We start from the raw sequence: 22,559 nt of genomic DNA, 5'->3' as shown, positions 1-22,559 counted from the left end.
GATCGCATAGAACATAACCTGCAACACTGACCTGCAATTTTTCCGCAATAACTTAAGTCCCAAAAACCTTCCGTTGGCCATCCGAAATCACCCCGAGGCCCCCGCGACCTCAACCAAAAGCATCAACGCATACTAAAACATCATTCAAACTTGTTCCAATCATCAAAACACCTCAAACAACACCAAAACCATCAAATTACATCGGATTCAAGCATAAGTTCTTCTAAAACTTCCGAAACACGCATTTGATCAAAAACCCAACCAAAACACCTCCGAATGACCTGAAATTTTGCACACACATCCCAAATCACCTAACAAAGCTACAGCAACTCTCGGAATTCCATTCCGACCCTCAGATCAAAATCTCACCTATCAACCGGAAATCACCAAAATACTAACTTCGCCAATTCAAGTCTAATTCTATACTGGTCCTCCAAAATCACTTCCGATCACACTCCTAAGTCAGAAATCATCCCCCGAAGCTAACCGAATCATCGGAAATCATATCCGAGCCCTCTAACACCTAAGTCAACATCCGGTTGACTTTTCCAAACTAAGCCTTCCTTAAAGAGACTAAGTGTCTCATTTCTTACCAAAACTTCTCCAAACCAACTCGATCACACAAGATACGGATAACGAAGCATAAAGAAGCAGAAAATGGGGAAAACGGAGCGGTAACTCATGTGACGACGGGTCGGGTCGTCACAGTAACCCATAAAAAATGGCTTGAAGTTGTATTTATACCGAATAGGGTTGATGTGGGGCATCCTTAATCTCCCTTAATTCAAAAATAATACGCTGAGTCGCGTGCCAGAGTTAGCGCAACGTGCGACTTCTGGCACGCTCCCAACTATTTCTTATTTTCCTTTGTTCTTTCACGTGCCAGGTCCAGTGCCAACCTCCGTAGTTCGTTATTTTTTTTATTTGTTTTCTAAGCCATTTCGCGCCTACTTTCATGTAATGCACCAATTGTGGAACGCTTCCGGCCCTTACAACTTTATCTTTTTGCATCAAATCATCTAATTCTTTCCAACTTCCATCTAAATTTACTCCTACACATGATAAACACATAATGAGTATATTTCACGTTTATAAACATGTGATTTCTCACAACTCACATACAAAATAATATGAAACTATACTCAAAATGAGCATTTTTAGTCATTTATCAAGCACCCATCACTTTAAAATTCTAGATCCGCCACTGCTGCCAGAAAGAAAAGCTCCTTAATAGGTAGAGGGTGTGACGTGTGACCATTAATTGTGCAATTAAATGTATCCATTATTTTTATCCCAAACCTTCTTCCAAAGACCCAAAAAGCAATAAAGAAAACATAATCCATCAATTTCAGAGACTCAAATAACCTCCAACCACTTGACAATTATCCACCATAAAAGCATTAGTTTAGCAATTTCAAAAAGTAAAAAGATAAAAAACTGACAAATTCTGAATTAGGAGATTGGGGAGAGGGGGTGATTGAAAAAATTGCGCTCGAAATATTGTGAAAGGGGGGGGGGGAGGGGGAAGGGGGGTTATTTGAGCTTTTTCTTTTTAACTTCTTCCTTTCATTAATAACTTCTTTTTTTTATATTTAGTGGAGTATTCTTTAAATCAAAACCATCTCAAACACGAATTTTTACTTTTACCATGTCACTTATGCCACTGCCATATAAGTTTGTCAATGGCCATATGAGTTTTTTATACTTATCTAATGAGTTGAGGTATTAAAATGGGACATTCCTAAGTTTATATACTGGGATAGCAAAGCAATACAAGTTTAAGTAACTAGGAGATCATTTTTTCTCTTATTAGAATATTGAGAAAATTAACGGCCATTATAAAAGCTGGCTAGGGATATCACATTTGACCTTCTTCAATTAAATAATTTTTTTATTGTTGTTGTTGTTGTTATTTTTATCAAAACGTGTAATTACATCTTTGTACAAAAGTATTTTTGATGTAATTTTTGGTTAGGCAAAACAGTTAATTAGCTTTTGATGGGTAAATAATAAGAGGTTTCCCAGTTATAATGTAGTTTGATATATGATATGTAATATATTCTATATGATGATGATATGATTTACAGGGGCCACTGTAATAATACCGAACACTATATTGTGGTGGTGGATTACTCGTCTTATTGGATAAATCGTTAACCAGTTTAAGAATAATTATATGTATATTTCTACCCTTGTATATAAAGTATCTAAAGAAACCCTAAAGGTTAAAGCCCTAAGGTGTACTCATTTCTAGTTTATTCTGTAAACGACGTATAAATTTTCAACAATTACTCCTGTTCTGGGAAGTTTAGCATCCATTAGCTCGAGAATCTAAGTGTCTCTTTTGCTTTGTCTACTCTGCACAAATGCCAAAGGTGTTTGTTTCACATTTTTTCCCTTTTTGGTTTCGGTTGTTTCCGAGTCATTCTTTGAGAAATCAGCAAAGTGTAACTTCTGTACAAAAACTCTTTGGTGTTTTTATGGCTAACACTTCCGTAGTTGTGCGACATTTTCATTGATCTGATCTCGTACAAAATGATTTTTTAGTATTTATTGGATGGACCACCTTCTAGTCAATAAACTGATTGATAACTGCTAACCTGCTGCGAACAAATAGATATTTAAAAGTTGGATAACTCATAAGCCGAACTGTTAAGAGTAAATATCCGACCGTTAAGGTAATGACTATTAAAATCGAATAACTTCGAATATAATAAAATAAGAAAATATAGACTTTTTTAAAAGTATGCTTTAGTTAATTGGTTTTGATAAAGAAGACAAGAATAACAAGTGACATAAAAAAATACAAATACCTGTAGTTATTGGCCAAACACACCATAAAATCATACTTATTGGGAATCCGTAATAAAAAAAGGAAAGAAGCTAGCATTTTAATTTCCCAGATATTGTGTAAAATAGATTGACTCACGATTGGTTTTATCCTCGTTTTTTTATGTAAACTTCCCCAGACAGAGGTCTGGGTGTTGTATTGCAAAAAGAGATCAATGAGGGGGGCTGTACCTTACCTCAGACCCAAATACAACATGGTGATTCCTATCACCCAAAAAGGACAGTAGCTTATTTACGACACTACTGCCATACCTATATATACATCATATTCAACTGCCAAAAAAATTATTCTTCTCACATTTTGTTCTAATACTAGGCATTTGCCACTTATCCATAATGAAGGCGCCTTTAGCTTCTTTTGGGATTTGTTCGAAGGCTTGGCAGATCAAATTTGAGCTAGAGAAGGATGCTGTTTTTGCTAACGCACCAGCAACCTGGTTGCCTTCTCTATAACAGTGTTGAACTGTTGCATTTGCATATTGGAGCAGGCTTGTAATTCTCTCCACCACCATCTTTAGCTTCATGTTCTTGCTACCCTCTTGATTGACCATTGTTACAATGATATTTGAGTCAAGTTCGAGAACAAAATTAGTGAAACCTAACTGGTTACACCATTTTCCTCCAAACTCAGCAGCTCGTGCTTCAGCCATATTATGACTGTCACAGTCAATTGACATTGCGAATGCCATGATACAATTTCCTTCCTCGTCTCTGATGATTCCCCCTATACCAGCTTTCCCATTTTCCTTGATGTAACTTCCATCTGTGTTAATTTTGACCTTACCATGGGGCGGAGGATGCCACTGAACTTGCTTCCATGTTTGGACAGGTTTCAATCTTTCAATCTTGTAGCAAAGGGAAGGCCAGTGATGTGGGGTGTCTCCATTCGGCATGAACTTGGTTACCATGGATTTGAGATTCCATATCACCTGATGGTTCATGACATTGTGATGAAACTTCCTTTGTGTGCCATATCTACATGAGTTTCTTTGTTTCCAGATTTCCCAGCAAATAAGAGTTGGAGCAGCTTGTAGAACCAAGCCATGAATTTTATTCTTTGTTTTTGCTTCCCACCAATTCTTGAAGATTGCCGCAATAAGAGCATTTGGATGAATAATTCCCAAGGGGTTGTCAATATTCTTCCAAATGTACTTTGCAGCTTCACTTTTCACGAAGACATGTTGCATAGATTATACCTGTGGGACACTACAGCAAGAACATCTCGAAGCAATATTAGTACCAAACTTGCTAATCATGTCGTCAAAAGGAAGTTTTCTTTTCATAATTCTCCAAGTTAAAAAGGACATTTTAAAGGGATTGCCTGATGCCAAACATTGTTTAAAAAATTGTTTTTTGGTTTTTTTGTCTAATTAATTGCCACGCTGACTTATTAGAGAAAATTCCATCCTCCGACAAGATCCAACTAGGGAAATCATCTTCTGCATCATTACCACTATCAATTTTACAAATAAAATCAGAGATGTGAGAAGGAAGAACCTGGTTTAACCTGTTGATGTCCCATTGCCCGTTTGTTACGAATTCCTTTACCTGAGTTTTGGCCGATTTCCTTATACCTTGGGCCTAGTGAGCCAGTGGACCTTCTCCCGTCCAATTATCCCACCAGAAGCTTGATGAGCCATTTTGAATGCTCCATTTGATGTGAGATTCCACCTTCTGCCTGGTCTTTAGCATGTTTTTCCAACCATGAGAGTCCGCCGAAATCATGGATTTACTTGCCGGATGAGATCTTGCGCAGTATTTGGCCCTGAGAAAGGTGGCCCATAGAGAGTTCTGTGTTCTAAACCTCCACCATCTTTTAATACAAAAAGTATCAATAACATCTTGCATCTTCCTGATTCCAATGCCACCTTCATCTTTGGGAAGACACATATTATGCCAGGAACTCCAATGGTACTTGTTTGATCCATCTGTTGACCGCCAAAAGAAGTTTGCAAAATGTTTTTCCATGAGATTAATAGTGCCTTTGGGAGGACTCATGGCAGACAGTGTGTAAGTGGGGAGGGATTGTAATATATGCTTATAAGAGTGATTTTCCCCCCAGGTGAAAGAATTTTGCTTTGCCATCCATTGATCCTTTTAACAATCTTTGCTAACATTTCATCAAATAGGACAGTATTTTTCCTTCCATGATAGATTGGACAACCCAGATAATTGAAAGGAAACTTTTTATCCACGAACCCTGAAGCTTGCCTAATTCTATTGATCCTGGAAGCCGGGTGTTTGGAGAGGTGATGAAATAACTCTTGTCATTATTGACTTTTTTCCCTGAAGCCTTTTCATACCTCCTAATTTGTTTCTTGATAAGCTTGATGGATTTCTTGTTACCCCCGCAGAATATGACTATGTCATCGGCATATGCAAGGTGATTGATTTTTGGTCCTCTGTTATTCATGCGGAAAGGAGTAAAGTTATCACAACCGATGAGATTATTCAAGGACCTGGTTAGCACTTCAGCACTAATAATGAACAAAGAGGGAGACAGAGGATCTTCTTGTTTCAAGCCCTGAGAAGAGGTAAAGAAGCCTTTTCTATTGCCATTAATAATAATAGAGTACCAGACTTCACTAACCAGACCCCAAATGATGTCAATCCATTCCTCAGAGAAGCCAAATTTCCGCAAAACTGACATGATAAAGCTCCATGACATTCTATCATATGCTTTCTCCATGTCCAATTTGATAATAACATTTCCCCCGCAATTTTGATTCTTGATGTTATGAGTGATCTCCTAAGCTAGCAAAATGTTTTCTGTAATGGATCTTTCTTTGACAAACCCACTTTGGTTCTCAGAAATGATTCTATGCAGCATAGGATTTAGCCTTCTCGAAAGAATTTTGGATATGATCTTGGCTGTGAAATTGCTTAGACTGATGGGTCTAAGTTCTGAGAAGTTGTTGGGAGATTCTACTTTGGGAAGTAGAACCAGGCAAGTGTGAGAAAAGAACTTGGTTAGTCTCTTTCCATTGAAAATTTCTTGCACAAAGTTAGTGATATCATCTTTGATTATATCCCAACATTTCTGAAAGAAGGTGCCGTTAAAGCCATCTGGACCAGCTGCACTATTAGCTCCCATTTCGAAAACAACATCCTTGATTTCCTCTGTGTTAGGTATGGAAGTCAGGGCAATGTTGTCTTCTTCAGTAATGGTCCTGGGGATGCATTGTAGTATATCATTATCGATGAATTGATGCTTGATGTTGAATCTCTTGTGGAAGTGTCTAATGGCAGCCTTTGCAATATTATCTTCACCTTCCACCCATCTCTCTTTATGATCTTTGATCTTGTGAATTTGCAGCCTCCTTCTTCTTTCTCCGATTAGGCTATGGAAATACTTGGTATTTGAATCACCTTCTTCAAACCACTTGATATTTGCTTTCTGTTTAAGAATAGAGTCTTGCGCGGTCATCCATTTGATGTATTCGGCTTGCCCTCGATTAAGCTCTTCCCTAGATAGGTCAGTATTATTTTGAAGATCAAGTTCCTCAAGGGCATTCATTTTGGCTTCCCAGTGATGAACATGCTCATATACATTTCCAATCTCCTCCTTCGACCATTGTGTAAACCTTTTGCTAAGCTTTTTAAGCTTCTGTTAAAGTATCCACAAGGCCTTTCCACTAATATTGGAGTTCCACACATCTTCTACCAAGTTCATGAAGGAAGGTTGCTCTGTCCAGAAATCCAAGAATTTGAAGAACTTAATACTACTGTTGTTTGTGTTGTAACATTTTAGAAGTAGAGGTCTATGATCAGAACCAGTTCTAGGAAGATGCTTGACAACATTGTTCTGCATAATCTGGCACCACAAGTCATTAACAAAGACTCTATCAAGCCTCTTCCAGATTCTTCTTCTAGCTTCCCAATTATTGCACCAAGTGAATTTAGGCCCAACATAACCCAAATCCTTAACTTCACAATTGTCCATACACGAGATGAAATCCAAACTTTTATACATTCTGTGAGGTCGACCACCCTATTTCTCTGCCGGGTCCATAATAACATTGAAGTCACCTCCAATGCACCATGGGCCATCAATCATCATGTGTGTGTTTTCCAAGCTACACCAAAGGTCTTGTCTTTCATTAGCAGTACATTTTGCATAAACAACAGTTAGGAACATACTCTTGGTGTCCACCCTATTCTGAATTTTGATAGTAATCTGTTGATCATCCACAGTAATCACACTTGACTGAAAGTTTTCAGACCACATGAGCCAAATTTGCCCATTAGTGTTAGATATACAGTGCTTGAGCCGAAGGAATTTCATGTATATGTCGATTTTGTTCATACTAACAAAAGGTTCCATGAGAGCTATGAAATCAACTTTGTTGATATTGATAAGTTTTTTCAGTCAAGGCATTGCCTTTTTTGTGTTAACACCTCTAATGTTCCAAAAAATGACACTAATCATGGAATAAAGAGGTAAACTAGTTTGATCTGCCTCCGTGCGGAGGTGTATTGTTCTTTTGTTTTTTCTTCTGTTCCTTCTTTTTGTTCTGCTTTTTGCGTCTGTTTACTGGAGAGAATTCTTCTCCATTGTCCTGATCCTGATCATTTTTCAGTTGGTCTTCTGCTATCTGAATAGTCACAGTGTTTGGTGTTGTGATCTCAAAATGATGTTGTTTCTCTTTTCTCATTGAGACTGAGTCGTTGTTTCTTTGTTGTTGCACAGGATTCAGGTCTAGTTCAAGACATATTCCAGGCAAAGTTTTGATTTCAGAAGGGATGCTGACTGACTCATTGACATATTCTTGCCATCAATTCCTTGGTTGTCTTAACCATCGCATTGCTTGTATTCAATCCACTTTTCTCATTATCAAAAGGGCCTTCCTTCATGATGTCATCGGTGTTCCTTTCCTTTCCGGTTTCATCACTATTCAGCCCCTCAGTGGATTTAATTTTGCTGCTGCTAACTTGGAGGATCTCTTCATTAGGCACCAAAACAGTCTTGTTCTTTGGGCTACTGAAAGTTTTGACATGTTTGAAAGCAACTTTGGACCTCTTTTTCGGAATTTTCTTTTGTCTTCTAACCTTGTTCCTCTTTGTAGTTCTACTCTTGATGCTCTGTTGCTTTGGAAACTCATCATCTGTGTCTTGATTCTTGACAGTATCAACTGGCACCTGGGCAGTGTTTTGATTAGCCTTGGTGTTAGTATCAGGCTTATTAGGCACCTGTTCCTTCTGAATTCTGTTTTTCCCCTGTTTCATCTGGGACTGCTGTGGTTCAGTGGAACTACCAGCCTCCCCTGTTGCACCCTCTTTTGTCTTAATTTCTGAATTCTGTTTTTCCCCTGTTTCAGTTTCTTCTCTTCTTTCTTTGTTCACTTCATCTGCTTGATCTTTCTTTTCCAGCTCTCTTTTCCTCTCTAAAACTCTGCAATTCATCATATTGTGACCAAGTTTTCGACAATGTTTACAATATTTAGGAACCCCTTCATATTCAAGTTTTTGTATGAAACCTTTTTGGGGAGCATTCTCGAATACCTGCCAGACATAAACAACATCAGGTTGTTGTTTAAGTAAATCAATCTCAATTCGAACCTTTGCCATGCTAGGTCTAGTTTTACCACGCGTAGCTAGGTCCATTTCCAATAGCGTTCCAACGACGCTGACAACTTGCTTAACATATTTCCATGTGTGCATATGAAAGGGGAGACCGGGTAATAACACCCATACCGGTGCTACTGGGAGGTCGTCCTCTGGTTTAAAGTCCGGCGACCACCTCTGAAGCCACATTTGTTGTCCTTCTATTTCAATTACTTGTTTGAACCAGACCACATTAAAATCATCTTCATTTGTAAAATCCAGAAAAACATTAAAGTTGTCATAAACCCCAATTTTCACATTACCTTTGATGGAGATTATCTCTTTGAATTTTGACCTAATTCGGTCAATTTGTGGCCTAGGTTTAAAGAATCTACCAACAATTGTGTGTTTACATTCTTCAGCCATAATTTCATAGTAGTCTGACGCCTTGAATAAGACAGCCGACATCCCATTGTGCGTCGAATGAGTTGCTATTACAGAGTTCCTTGCTTGTTGATTTGGGGGTTGAAATTGTTTAGAGGTTGCGATTGTTTCAACATATAAAATCTTCTTGTCATCTGTATCAGTGGTTTGTTTTGTAGGTTGGTTTGTGGTGTTTTGTTCACCCAGACGCGCCGGAGGGGCGCCGTCCGGTGGGTTCATTTCAGTGGCGCGTGGGCCAACCCGTTGGGAGTTAGCCGTTATCAGACCGTTGCCTTAGAGAGAAGTTAGAGAGAAATTTTTAGAGGTTGCAATGGTGGATTGATTGGTTAGCATGGTAGATTAATTGGTTGTTGTATATTTGAATTGGTAGGTGGTATTGCTTTAAAAGAGCTGGAATTTGGCAAAAAATTCCCAGTTTTCCGACTTATTTCCGACCATAGTAGTCGCAAAATGCATCAAAATATTCCAGATTCAAGAACATCTGGGACTACTGTAGTCGCAAATACAAATAAATAAATAATTTTAAATTATATTTGCGACCACGGTAGTCGGAACGATAAATAAATAAATAATTTAAAATTAGATTTGCGACCACCATAGTGGAAAAACTCAAATAAAATTAAATATTATTATAATTATATACACCGTTTGCGATCGAAGTAGTGGAAAAGTTAATATAAAATTAAAATTTAATTTAACCTGTTTGCGACCGCGTCGGTCAGAAACTTTAGCACATTTATTAGTCGTTTTTCTATTTTGCCTTAGCGACTGCTGTATTCGCTAATTACGGACGGATTCGGTCGCAAACTATTTCAGACCAGCTATTTTGCGACTACGACTTTTCGGTCTGAATGTAGTCGGAAATTAGCATTTTCTGACCACTTTCTGACCGTTTTTGCAGTCGCAAAATAGCCATTTTCTAGTAGTGTATACCTCAATAAATGAAAACTTCTGTTAATCGTTTTTCCTTCCCAACTTTCGGTTACTAATCTTTATTCTATTCCCTTAAATTGAATCTATTCTTCTCTAATGTTTTTTGAAGCACTTAAAGTTAAATAGTGCGTATATTTTTATGAGGGTATATTCAAGAGTTTATTCAGAAAACTAATAAATAAATAATCGTTATATGTTCAACATTTATGTTTATAATAAGTGCTATATCTTTCCTATTTATAACCCCCAAGAGGCCAAGAATGTATAAATTTATGGCAGATTATTGTGTTTTCATCACTTGATTGATCAGATTGTATGTCATCTTCATAAAGTTATAATCCAACAAATGGGTCTCGGAAACTTGGATAGCTAGAGCTGGATCTTGTGTTTGTATTTTGCAATGCAGTAACATAAAAGAAGTTATACATATAGAGCAGGATAACTATGTAAAAATAGTTATGCAGGATAATTATATTTTCCTGATACTTTCTATCAAAATGCAATGACTATTACGGGTATCATCAAGCTAATCTTTTTAATTTTCTTTTCTTTTCTTTTTATCTAGGTTATTTGTAAGTTTCCTTTAATTTTTATTATTATTAGCTATGTAAAGTCTTCATGTCTTTTTTGGACTGAAACATGAGATTATTAGAGTTACCTAGAAAATATTTGCATCACAAAAGTTATTTTTATAAATTGTCTGACAAATTTGTTAATTGTTTATCTTTCTTTTTCTTTTGTAGAATTAAGTTATTGAGTTCTAATATGGAGGAAACATCAAATGGATTGTCATGCCTGTGTTTTCACTAATACTGTTTTATTCTTTGAGTTATGTTATTATTGTACTACTTTTTGACGAATAACAAGAAATTACAAGAGAAACTTGAAAAATATTTATACACTGTCAATAAATGCTCTCCTTTTCTCTTCCACTTTTCAGTTTTTTAGTAAAAGCAGAAAATATGTACTCTTTTTTTTAAGTTTTTTTCCTCCATTTGTAGCTTCTGGTTTTTAATTGTGATTAGTCGGATAACAAGGAGAGAAAAGTATATGATTGTATGCACTTTTATCTATCTAACTCACTTTTATCAAATCTGGAGATAAGGGATATGAGAATTACTTTTATTGCTTTGCAGTTTTATAAATTTGTGACTTTATTGTCAAAGAGAAATAGTAAACCACAATGTGATTTTATTGTCTTAGTAAAATCTAATTTGTGAATTTGAAATATTTCGGTTTTTATAAGCGCGCGAACAAATTTACTACGTAGTTATTTTAATACATCGCAAACTTGGGGATGGGGCCAGCTTACTTAAAGCATGTTTGGCCAAGTTTTTTTCTTGGTCAAAAATACTTTTTTTAATTCAAAGTTAAAGTGTTTGGCTAAGTTTTTTGAAGGAAAATGGTGCTAGTGCTTTTGACTAGAAGTAAAAGTATTTTTTTGAAAATTACTTTTAGAAAAAACACTCTCAAAATAAGCAAATTTTAAAAGCATGACCAAACATGCTATTAGCGAGTCTCCAGCTTTTACAATTGAAATGGAGTGTTTAAACCAAAGGTCCAAAGCGTAAGCACATTTATTCCTTTCCCATTTACCCCTACCATGGGGTAATATAAATATTAAAAAGAAAGATCATAGATCCAGTTTCCTGATTATCCAAGAAGCATAAAGCCATAAACAGCTAATTACAATTAAGAATCATAATAAATTTCTTAACAACGTGGATAAAGTTACAAAGGTATTACAGTAAAGCAGCCAGTGTTGGATTGGGTGAAAAAGCTAAATCACTATTTCTGTGATTGATTACGTAAGAAATCCCATTTACAGAAAGATTAACGCTAGATTAGGAAATGATAATCATCACAATTAACATATTATAGTGAAACTGTACACATAAGCAAGAGGGCCCACATTAATGAGAAAACCTGGCTGTACATAAACTTTGTAAGTAACACAAAAAGTGAAAGCTGGCATTGTCTTTCCTATTTTTTATTGCGCCGTGTTTGTCGGTGGCAAGCGGCACCGAAATTAGATGGCATTGGTTTCAATTTTTATGACATCACGGTAGTGTACCCGCACGATGCGAAATTAATATTAAAAAAATATTAATTAAATTAAATTATGATCGGACTTGTTTGATTCTATTAGACCATATTGATTTAATAAATTTTAATTGTCATCTTACTCGTCAATACCATATACCCAATAATAAAATCTCTATTAAAAATTAAAGGTACTTATATAGTCATTGAATAACTTTTTTGTTCTATATTTTTCTTTTATTATATTATCCATTGTTTAGTATTATTACTTTGTTAATAAAATTTTTTATTAATATATTACTTTGTTTACTATTTTTGTCTGTTCGCTTTCTTTCTGTAATATAAGAGAAGATATACAATTTATTATTTTTTTATTTTGAATTTAATTTTGTTGTTCTTAATAATATTATCTAAATTTTAATGAATAAAATCTATATTCAACTAAAAAGACTTATACATGCAGCGAATGACTTTTTTGTTTTGTATTTTTCTTTATTATATCACCCATGTTTGAGTAGTTAATTTTTGGTAGTTAATTTTGTTTTGTCTTTTTTATATATTTTTTTTTTTTGTAAATAATCTTTGAATCTACAAATTTGTTGGAGCTTGTCCTCAAATTTGTCACTTTGTTAATTTAAATTTATAGATATTTAAATTTAAAAATAATAACTAATAACTATATATATATGGTAGTTTTTTATTTTTTATTATTTTCATTTTTTATAGATATTTAAATTTAAAAATAATAACTAATAACTAATTATTAACTAAATAACTAATTAATAACTAATTATTTCATGTGGTTTTTTTTTAAGTTGCCACTTGGCTTAAGGAGAGGGCTTTGTCCTCTCCTTTTAATAATATATAGATATAGATTGTTATCTTATGACGTCCTAATACATTAAAAATTATTTTATTTCTTTACATATTGTTGAAATTAAACATGAAGAAGAAGATACTAATCACAAATTTGATCGAGAAACATATTTACCGATTGACGAAGAGAAGAAAAGCTCCTGGTCTTCGATTGCTAAAAGGAAAAGAGGTTTGCTGTTTAAGTCTCAAAGAACAAATGACACTTCGGAATATCCGATCGATATGGGTCTGTGAGAAATGACAATTCTGCCCTCATAATTGTCCATCAATTTTTAGAAACGGATATATCACATAATATTCTAGAATCATTATAGTTGTAATCAATTATTTCTTTGTATATAATTTATTTTGTAATAGGACAAATATTGTTAGTGGAGTAGAATTTGTAGGAGGACACGTATAGGTATAGTACATAGGATATTTTGTATATTTCAGCTACACTGTGCAGAGAATGATTATTTTTTTAATACAATACACCAATTCAAGAATTGGTTTTTCAATATTATTCACTCTTACATGGTATCAGAGCGGGTGGATTAACCTGCTTGTTCTGAAACCTTCTTCAATTTTTTTCTTCATAATTTCTTGTTCTTACTCTTGTTCAAGATGGGAGAAACCGTTGAATCTCCAATCACTGCTTCAGCTGTTAGGGCTGATTCATCGAAGAAGGGAGTGATTGATTCATCTCATCCTTTCTTTCTTCATCCGTCTGATTATCCTGGTATGAACCTTGTCTCTTCAGCCTTTGATGGCAAGAGCTATGGGGCTTGGCGTAGAGTTGTTGTCATAGATCTTTCAGCCAAGAACAAGCTAGGCTTTATAGATGGAACTCTTTCTGTTCCAGATAAGAGTTCTGGTCTTCAAGGTGCTTGGGCAAGATGCAATGACATGGTGCTTTCTTGGTTGCTTAACTCTTTGTCAAAAGAGATAGCAGAAAGTGTCCTTTACTCACACAGTGCAAAGGACTTGTGGAATGACTTGGAAGATAGGTTTGGTCAGACAAATGGTGCTAAACTTTTCCAACTGCAGAAGGAACTAAGTGTTGTTCAAGGAAATTCTAATGCGTCAAGTTATTTCACAAAAATTAAGAGTTTGTGGGATGAATTGGACACATTGATCAGCTTTTCTACATGTTCATGTGACTGTGTTTGTGGTGCCAATGGAAAGAATCAGAAGACTCACTAGGACCAACGATTGTTGCAGTTCCTAATGGGACTAAATGACACCTACATAGGTGTAAGAAGCAACATTTTATTGGCTACACCTCTGCCTTTACTTACACAAGCATACTCCATGGTCATCCAAGATGAGAAACAAAGGGAAATACATGCCTCACCTGTCTATCCTGGAGATACAGCCTCCTTCATTGCTGCATAACAAGGACAAGGTGGTAAGAGAAATATGAGAGATTTCAAAGGAAAGAAGGCTGGTTTTGATGCAAAGAAGAACAACTCTTTTTGTTCTTACTGCAAGAAGAAAGGTCATGTGGCAGCAGAATACTACTGGCTAATAGGTTTCCCTCAGACTTCAAGTTCACAAATAAGGAAAAATGTCAGGGATCAGTTCAGGGAAATAATGTTTTCAGCTTTGAAGAGAATGGAGAGCGGGCTGCAGGAATAAAGTCATTGAGTCCGGAAAACATCAACCAGATCTTACAGCTACTTCAACAAGTCCATATGGGAAAGCAAGCAGCTAGTACCTCTGAGAATAATGCATATGTGAACCTTGCTGTTATGTATTTCTCACATAATTGCACTACCTGTTTTGCACATAACAACAATCAGACATGGATATCGGACAGTGGTGCATCTGAACATATGACTTTTGATGAAAGTGCTCTCTATAATATGGTTCCTGTTAGAATAGTCATGTAAATAGGAGTAAATAAATAACCCTAATCCAATATATGTTAGGAGTAGGACATGTTATGTGTGTATATATATAGGGCTCATTGTAACATATGTATATACATCAATAATATATTTTCTCCCGTGCTTTCTCACATGGTATCAGAGCTTTAGTGAGAAACATATCGCTGTGCATCATTCCAGCGACTTCCGGGAAGAAAGAACTCAGTCACCGTGCAATTTTCCGGTGACCTAAGTGACTTATTGCGTCAAAGTCACTAATTAACAGTGTTGTGCAAAATCCAACACCACCACAAGGTTCCCAAGAGAGATCCGACCAAACCCCAGAAAAAATCACCGGAAAATAGCCCTCCACGCGCCGTCACGCGCCTGTCGGAACTCTGCCGCCGGCGGCGCGTCTGTCCCACGCGCCGGCGCGTGAGGCCTCTTCCGGCCATTTTTCGGCTTCGCTTCTTCAGGACAGTTGGATCGCCCTGCAATTCCGAGCCTGTCCATATTTTTATTTTTTAATTCCGACCACTTTGAGTTTTTCCGGCGACTACACTGATTTTTCCGGCAGCTACAGTACTTTTCCGGCAAACACAGTGTTTTCTTCATCTGTCTCAGAGAATTTTCAGTTGATTCTTTTTTGTTATTTAGTGATAATCCAACCATGTCTTTGGGAGTCGATGCTTTCGGGTCTAGAAACCCGAGTTCTGGCAGTTCCGGTGTTATGATTACCTCAGAACCTTTAATGGGAGGTTCAAACTACTTAGATTGGGCTTCATCTGTCGAGTTGTGGTGTAAAGGTCAAGGAGTTCAAGATCATTTAACAAAAAAGGCTAGCGAAGGTGATGAAAAGGCCAAAACACAGTGGGAGAAGGTCGATGCTCAGTTATGTAGTATCCTGTGGCGATCTATTGATTCCAAGTTGATGCCCTTGTTCCGTCCATTCCAGACATGTTATTTAGTTTGGGAAAAGGCTCGTAATCTATACACTAATGACATATCTCGTTTCTATGATGTAATATCGCGAATGACAAGCTTGAAGAAACAGGAATTAGATATGTCTACTTACTTGGGACAAGTTCAGGCAGTCATGGAAGAATTTGAGACGTTGATGCCAGTTTCTGCTAGTATTGAAAAACAACAAGAGCAACGACAGAAGATGTTTCTAGTTCTTACACTCGCTGGACTCCCTAATGACCTTGATTCAGTACGTGACCAGATTTTGGCTAGTCCAACCGTCCCCTCAGTTGATGAATTATTCTCTCGATTACTTCGCCTTGCTGCAGCACCTAGTCACCCAGTGAGCTCATCACAGACACTTGACTCATCTGTCCTCGTATCCCAATCAGTGGACAATCGGGCATCTCATACTATGGAGAATAGACGAGGAGGAGGTCGTTTTGGAAGATCTAGACCCAAGTGCTCTTATTGTCATAAACTTGGACACACTCGTGATGTATGCCATTCTTTACATGGCCGCCCACCCAAAAATGCTTATGTTGCTCAGACTGAGACTACAGGTAACCAGGGATTTTCTTTATCTGAAGGGAGTATAATGAGTTCCTTCAGTATCGAGCAAGTAAGCAGACATCTCCACAAGTAGCTTCTGTTGCTCAGACTAATACTTCTGTTGCTGGTAATTCTTTTGCTTGTGTTTCCCAGTCTAGTCCTCCTGGACAATGGGTTGTGGACTCAGCCGCTTCTCATCATATCTCTGGTATACGGGCCACCCTTAATCCTAATCCCCATTATGTCGGTTTGAGTTATCATCGTTTGTCATCACCCTATTATGCTTTTCTATCTTCTTTGTCCTCTGTTTCCATCCCTAAGTCTACAGGTGAAGCATTGTCTCATCCAGGATGGCGACAGGCTATGATTGACGAGATGTCTGCTTTACATACGAGTGGTACTTGGGAGCTCGTTCCTCTTCCTTCAGGTAAATCTACTGTTGGTTGTCGTTGGGTGTATGCAGTCAAGGTTGGTCCGGATGGTAAGGTTGATCGTCTTAAGGCTCGTCTTGTTGCCAAAGGATATACTCAGATATTTGGGCTCGATTACAGTGATACCTTCTCTCCTGTGGCTAAGATAGCATCAGTCCGCCTTTTTCTATCCATGGCTGCTGTTCGCCATTGGCCCCTCTATCAGCTAGACATTAAGAATGCTTTTTTACACGGTGACCTTGAGGATGAAGTTTATATGGAGCAACCACCTGGGTTTGTTGCTCAGGGGGAGTCTCGTGGCCTTGTATGTCGCTTGCGTCGGTCACTTTATGGTCTAAAGCAGTCTCCTCGAGCCTGGTTTGGTAAGTTCAGCACAGTTATTCGAGAATTTGGCATGATTCAGAGTGAAGCTGATCACTGTCTCTGTATTTATCTGGTGGTCTATGTTGACGACATTGTTATTACCGGCAATGACCAGGATGGTATTACTAAATTGAAGCAACATCTCTTGCAACACTTTCAGACTAAGGATCTGGGCAAACTAAAGTATTTTCTGGGTATTGAGGTCGCTCAGTCTAGCTCAGGTGTTGTGATCTCACAACGAAAGTATGCCTTAGATATTCTTGAAGAGACAGGAATGACAGGTTGTAGACCGGTTGACACTCCGATGGATCCGAATTCTAAACTTATGCCAGGACAGGGGGAGCCTCTTAGCGATCCTGCAAGATATAGACGGTTGGTTGGTAAATTAAATTACCTTACAGTGACAAGACCTGACATTTCCTTTTCTGTGAGTGTTGTGAGTCAGTTTATGGATTCTCTGTGTGATAGTCATGGGGATGCAGTTGTTCGCATTCTTCGGTATATAAAATCAGCTCCAGGCAAAGGTTTATTGTTTGAGGGTCGAGGCCATGAGCAGATCGTTGGATACTCAGATGCTGATTGGGCAGGATCACCTTCTGATAGACGTTCTACGTCTGGATATTGTGTCTTGGTAGGAGGAAATTTGGTGTCCTGGAAGAGCAAGAAACAGAATGTGGTTGCTCGGTCTAGTGCAGAAGCAGAATATCGAGCAATGGCTATGGCGACATGTGAGCTAATTTGGATCAAACAGTTGCTCAAGGAGTTGAAATTTGGTGAGATTAGTCAGATGGGACTTGTGTGTGATAATCAAGCTGCTCTTCATATTGCGTCAAATCCAGTGTTCCATGAGAGAACTAAACACATTGAGATTAACTGTCACTTTGTTAGAGAAAAGATACTCTCGGGAGATATTGCTACAAAGTTTGTGAAGTCGAATGATCAGCTTGCAGATATTTTCACCAAGTCCCTCACTGGTCCTCGTATTAACTACATATGTAACAAGCTTGGTACATATGATTTATATGCACCAGCTTGAGGGGGAGTGTTAGAATAGTCATGTAAATAGGAGTAAATAAATAACCCTAATCCAATATATGTTAGGAGTAGGACATGTTATGTGTGTATATATATAGGGCTCATTGTAACATATGTATATACATCAATAATATATTTTCTCCCGTGCTTTCTCACAGTTCCTTTACCTAAGCCTTCAAATGTGAATTTACCCAATTCTTATAAGGTCAAGGTAACACATTCAGGATCAGTTTCACTCTTTCCTAATATAACTCTTCACAATGTGTTATATGTCGCTACTTTTATATCCAATTTACTTTCAGATCACAATCTGTGCAGTCAGAATAATTACCTCATTTTATTCACTTCTCTGTTTTATTTTCTGCAGGCCCTTTCAATGAAGAGGCCTCTGGTGATTGGTAGGGAGAGTTGTGGTCTTTACATTCTGCAATAAAGGCATTTGGAACTCATTTCAAATAAACCATCTTCAGCTAGTAGTAGAGTTGTTTTAGGAAAAAATTTATGCAATGAGAAGCATTCTTCAGTTTTATTTTCCTTTTCCAGTCATTCAGATGTACAAAACAAGCTATGGCACTATCGTTTAGGCCATATACCTTTGAGTAATATGAAGAATATTTTATCTATTCCTAATTCTTCTCATGGTAATTTTTCAGTACCTTGTGTAGTATGTCCAATGGCTCGATAATCTAAGTTACGTTTTCCAAGCAGCTCTATTACTTCTAAGTCTATTTTTGAATTGATACATATTGACACATGGGGTCCATACAACACTGCTACCTATGATGGATACAAGTATTTTCTTACTATTGTTGATGACTATAGTAGGGGAACTTGGACATATCTACTTAGCACAAAATCAAATGCTTTTCCAATTTTACAATCATTTTTAGCTATGGTAGAGAGACAATTTCATAGTAAAATCAAAGTCATACGTTCAAATAATGCATTTGATCTTGGAACAGGGAATTCACAAGCAGAATATTTTTTGAAACAGGGAATTCTACATCAAACAACTTGTGTTGGGACTCCTCAACAAAATGGAATTGTGGAGCGCAAACATAACCACCTATTGGAGACTTCCAGGGCTTTATTGTACCAATCACATCTGCCTACCCAATTTTGGGGAGATTGTGTGTTGACTGCAACACATTTGATTAACAGGTTCCCTTCAAAGGTTCTTAATTTTAAAACACCTTATGAGATTATATTCAAAGCTAAGCTTAATTATTCCATACTTAAGCGCTTTTGGATGTTTATGCTTTGTTGCTACTCTATCATCTCACAGAAATAAGTTTGATCCTAAAGTTTTGCCTTGTGTTTTCTTGGGATATCCGCATGGTAAGAAAGGATATAAAGTCTTAAATTTGACCACAAAGAAGACCTTTGTTTCAAGGGATGTGGTTTTTCATGAGGATATCTATCCTTTTACTTCTATCAACAGTGAAAAGGCTAACAAGTTAATTTTTCCTACTTCAACTGTTTTAGAAGGGAGTTTTGAGGTTCCAGATTTCTCTTCTATCTCTCTTATCAATACATCAGACAGTTCTCCACAAACAAACAATCACATGGATTCAAAGTACTCAGAATTTCCTACATCAATTGCAGGGGTCAGAGAAATTCACCTATTGGAGTCAGAAAATATCTCAGAACTCATAAAACTCCATCTTACTTGAATGACTATGTTACAAACATAGTGCAATTAACAGATGTCAGCACACCATGTTTTCTTTCTCTTGTAACACCTATTTCCTTCTCTTTTTATGCACTTTCAAACTCAAACCAATCTTTCTTAAATGCTCTTTCAAGTGTTCAAGAACCACTAACCTTCACTCAAGCAGCTCATCACCCAGGATGGCCGGAGGCAATGCAGCAGGAAATCGAAGCTCTTGTCCAGAATGAGACTTGGGAAGTTGTCGAACTCCTTCAAGGCAAAAGGGCCATGCCATGCAAATTGATATATAAGGTTAAGCAACATTCAGATGTGAGTATTGAATGCTTAAAAGCACGATTGGTAATTAGAGGTGATGTGCAACGTGCGGGAATAGATTTTAAAGAGACTTTCTCACCGGTGGTCAAAATAACAACTATTAGATGTCTATTAGCCACTGCTGTGAAAAAAAGGTGGGGATTATACCAACTAGACATCAATAATTCATTCTTACAAGAAGTCTATATGAAGTTTGCAGCTGGTATAGATCCAGCAACACCGAGACATGTCTGCAAATTAAAAAAATAACTTTATGGAATTTGGCAAGCTTCAAGACAATGGTACTCTAAACTCACGGGAGCGCTGAGTTTTAAAGGTTACTCGCACTCACTAAATGACTACTCCTTATTTTTTAAAAGGAAAGACGCTTAAATTTCTATTATAGCAGTGTATGTTGACGACATAGTATTAACTGGGAATGATACGGAGGAACTGAATGCTTTAAGAATATTCCTTGATCAAGAGTTCAAAATTAAGGATCACGGAAGCTTACATTACTCTTAGGAATGGAAGTTCTTCGAGAGCCGACTGGTTTGATACTTTCTCAGAGAAAATTCACTTTGGACTTGCTGAAGGAATTTGATTGTATAGACAAACAACCAGTCTCTTCACCTTTAGACCCGGCACAGAAGCTTCAAGCCAATACTGGAGCTGTCATCTCCATTCCTACCTTGTATCGCTATCTGATTGGCAAACTCAACTACCTCACCCAAACAAGAACGGTTCTTTCCTTCACCATACAACATCTTAGTCAATTTATGCAGGATCCAAGACAACCACATCTTGACGCTGCACTGCGAGTTCTTCACTACCTACTCAAAGACCTAGGACTTGGTCTTTTCATGACTGCTACAGCATCTTTCAAGCTTCAACCTTTTTGCGAGTCAAATTGGGGAACATGTCCAGATTCACGAAGATCAGTAAGCGCCTTCTATGTCTCACTGGGATCTTCTCCAATTTCTTGGAAGTCCAAGAAACAGGCTTCAATTTCTCTTACCTCCGCCGAAGCAGAATACAGGTCGATGCGAAGGGTCGTAGTAAAGATAACTTGGTTGATTCGACTCTTCGACGATATTTCAGCACCAATCACCCTTCTGGTTTCGCTTCACTCTGATAGCCAAGCCGCACTTCACATAGCGAAAAATCCTGTCTTTCATGAAAGGACAAAACATGTTGAAATCGATTGTCATTTTGTGAGACAGCAGTTCCTCGCTGGTCTTATTTCACTCTCCTTTGTAAGATCTGATTCTCAATAAGCCGATTTGTTCACAAAATCACTCACCGGGCCGAAACATCACAACTTACTGCACAAGTTGGGTGTTTTCTCAAACCCCTCCAACTTGAGGGGGATGTTGAAATTACACATGAAGAAGAAGATATTGATCACAAATTTGATCGAGAAACATATTTACCGATTGACGAAGAGAAGAGTAGATCCAAGAGGTTTGCTGTTTAAGTCTCAAAGTACAAATGACACTTAGGAATATCCGATCAATATGGGTCTGTGAGAATGACAATTCTGCCCTCATAGTTGTCCACCAATTTTGAGCAACGGATATATCACAGGATATTCTAGAATCACTACTTGTAATCAATTATTTCTTTGTATATAATTTATTTTGTAATAGGACAAATATTGTTAGTGGAGTAGAATTTGTAGGAGGACACGTATAGGTATAGTGCATAGGATATTTTGTACTCCCTCCGTTCCAATTTATGTGAACCTGTTTGACTAGGTACGGAGTTTAAGAAAAAATGAAGACTTTTGAAATTTGTGGTCCTAAACAAGTCAAAAAGGGCCCAGAGTCTTTATGTGGTTATAAAAGCTTCTCATTAAGGGTAGAATTGTAAGTTTAAGCTAAATTGTTACCAAATTTAGAAAGGAATTTTTCTTTTTGGAACGGGCCAAAAAGGAAATAGGTTCACATAAACTGGAACAGAGGAAGGGTATATCAGCTACACTTTGCGGAGAATGATCATTTTTTCAATACAATACACCAATCCAAGAATTGGCTTTTCAATATTATTCATTCTTACACATATTTCATGATTTTTAGCAATTTAAATTTATTATATTCACATTTTGAGTTTAGTGTGACGTTTACTCTTTATTTTATCATTACTTTCATGATTTCTTTTATTATTTTAAAAAACACTTAGTACCCCATCATCGATCATTATAAAAATGGAAAGGCAGGAGTGAATAACTTTTTCGTGTTTGATTAAGTATATAGTCAACGGATTATAATAACTAAATAATACGAATATACGATGATAAAGTTTTAACTATATTTTAAATATTACAGTGTGAAAATCATACATCGATTGATTACACGAGTTAAATTAAGTAAAAACCTGTTATAAATAGAATTGTATTTATGGTGAATGTCTATATTCTAGAGAGATTCTAAGGTTTGTTACTTGGTGGCTAAGTCACTTTCCCCCTATAAATAGAGAGGTTCTATTCTATTGTAATTGATCCCAAATCAATAAGAATTCTCTCCCTCTACTTTTCTCTGCAATACTCTTCTTCTTCTTTTATTGTTTCATAACAAAATTTACTCATGTGATATAAATGTTGAAAGTCCTCTTGTTACTGGGAAAAATGATACTACTAGTATCTTTTTTTGGGGGGTCAACATACTAGTACTATCTGATAATCTAACATAAAATTTACATATTTCATTT

At 36.9% G+C, this 22,559-nt stretch overlaps 2 protein-coding genes across 2 annotated transcripts; both read left to right on the top strand.

Annotated features, from left to right (window-relative positions):
• The first annotated feature begins 12,757 nt into the window (after window positions 1-12,757).
• Window positions 12,758-13,875, top strand: LOC109215274. The gene is made up of 2 exons (XM_019379306.1): window positions 12,758-12,859; window positions 13,297-13,875. The coding sequence occupies exons 1-2, from the start codon at window positions 12,758-12,760 to the stop codon at window positions 13,873-13,875; spliced, it is 681 nt and encodes a 226-aa protein (XP_019234851.1).
• Window positions 13,876-20,377: 6,502 nt separating this feature from the next.
• LOC109215273 (uncharacterized mitochondrial protein AtMg00810-like) lies at window positions 20,378-21,127 on the top strand. Its single transcript, XM_019379305.1, has one exon. The coding sequence runs from the start codon at window positions 20,378-20,380 to the stop codon at window positions 21,125-21,127; it is 750 nt and encodes a 249-aa protein (XP_019234850.1).
• The last annotated feature ends 1,432 nt before the right edge of the window (window positions 21,128-22,559 follow it).

Source organism: Nicotiana attenuata, unplaced genomic scaffold, assembly GCF_001879085.1.
Source record: "Nicotiana attenuata strain UT unplaced genomic scaffold, NIATTr2, whole genome shotgun sequence".
NCBI lineage: Eukaryota > Viridiplantae > Streptophyta > Magnoliopsida > Solanales > Solanaceae > Nicotiana > Nicotiana attenuata.
This window is presented reverse-complemented; position numbering and strand designations above follow the sequence as displayed.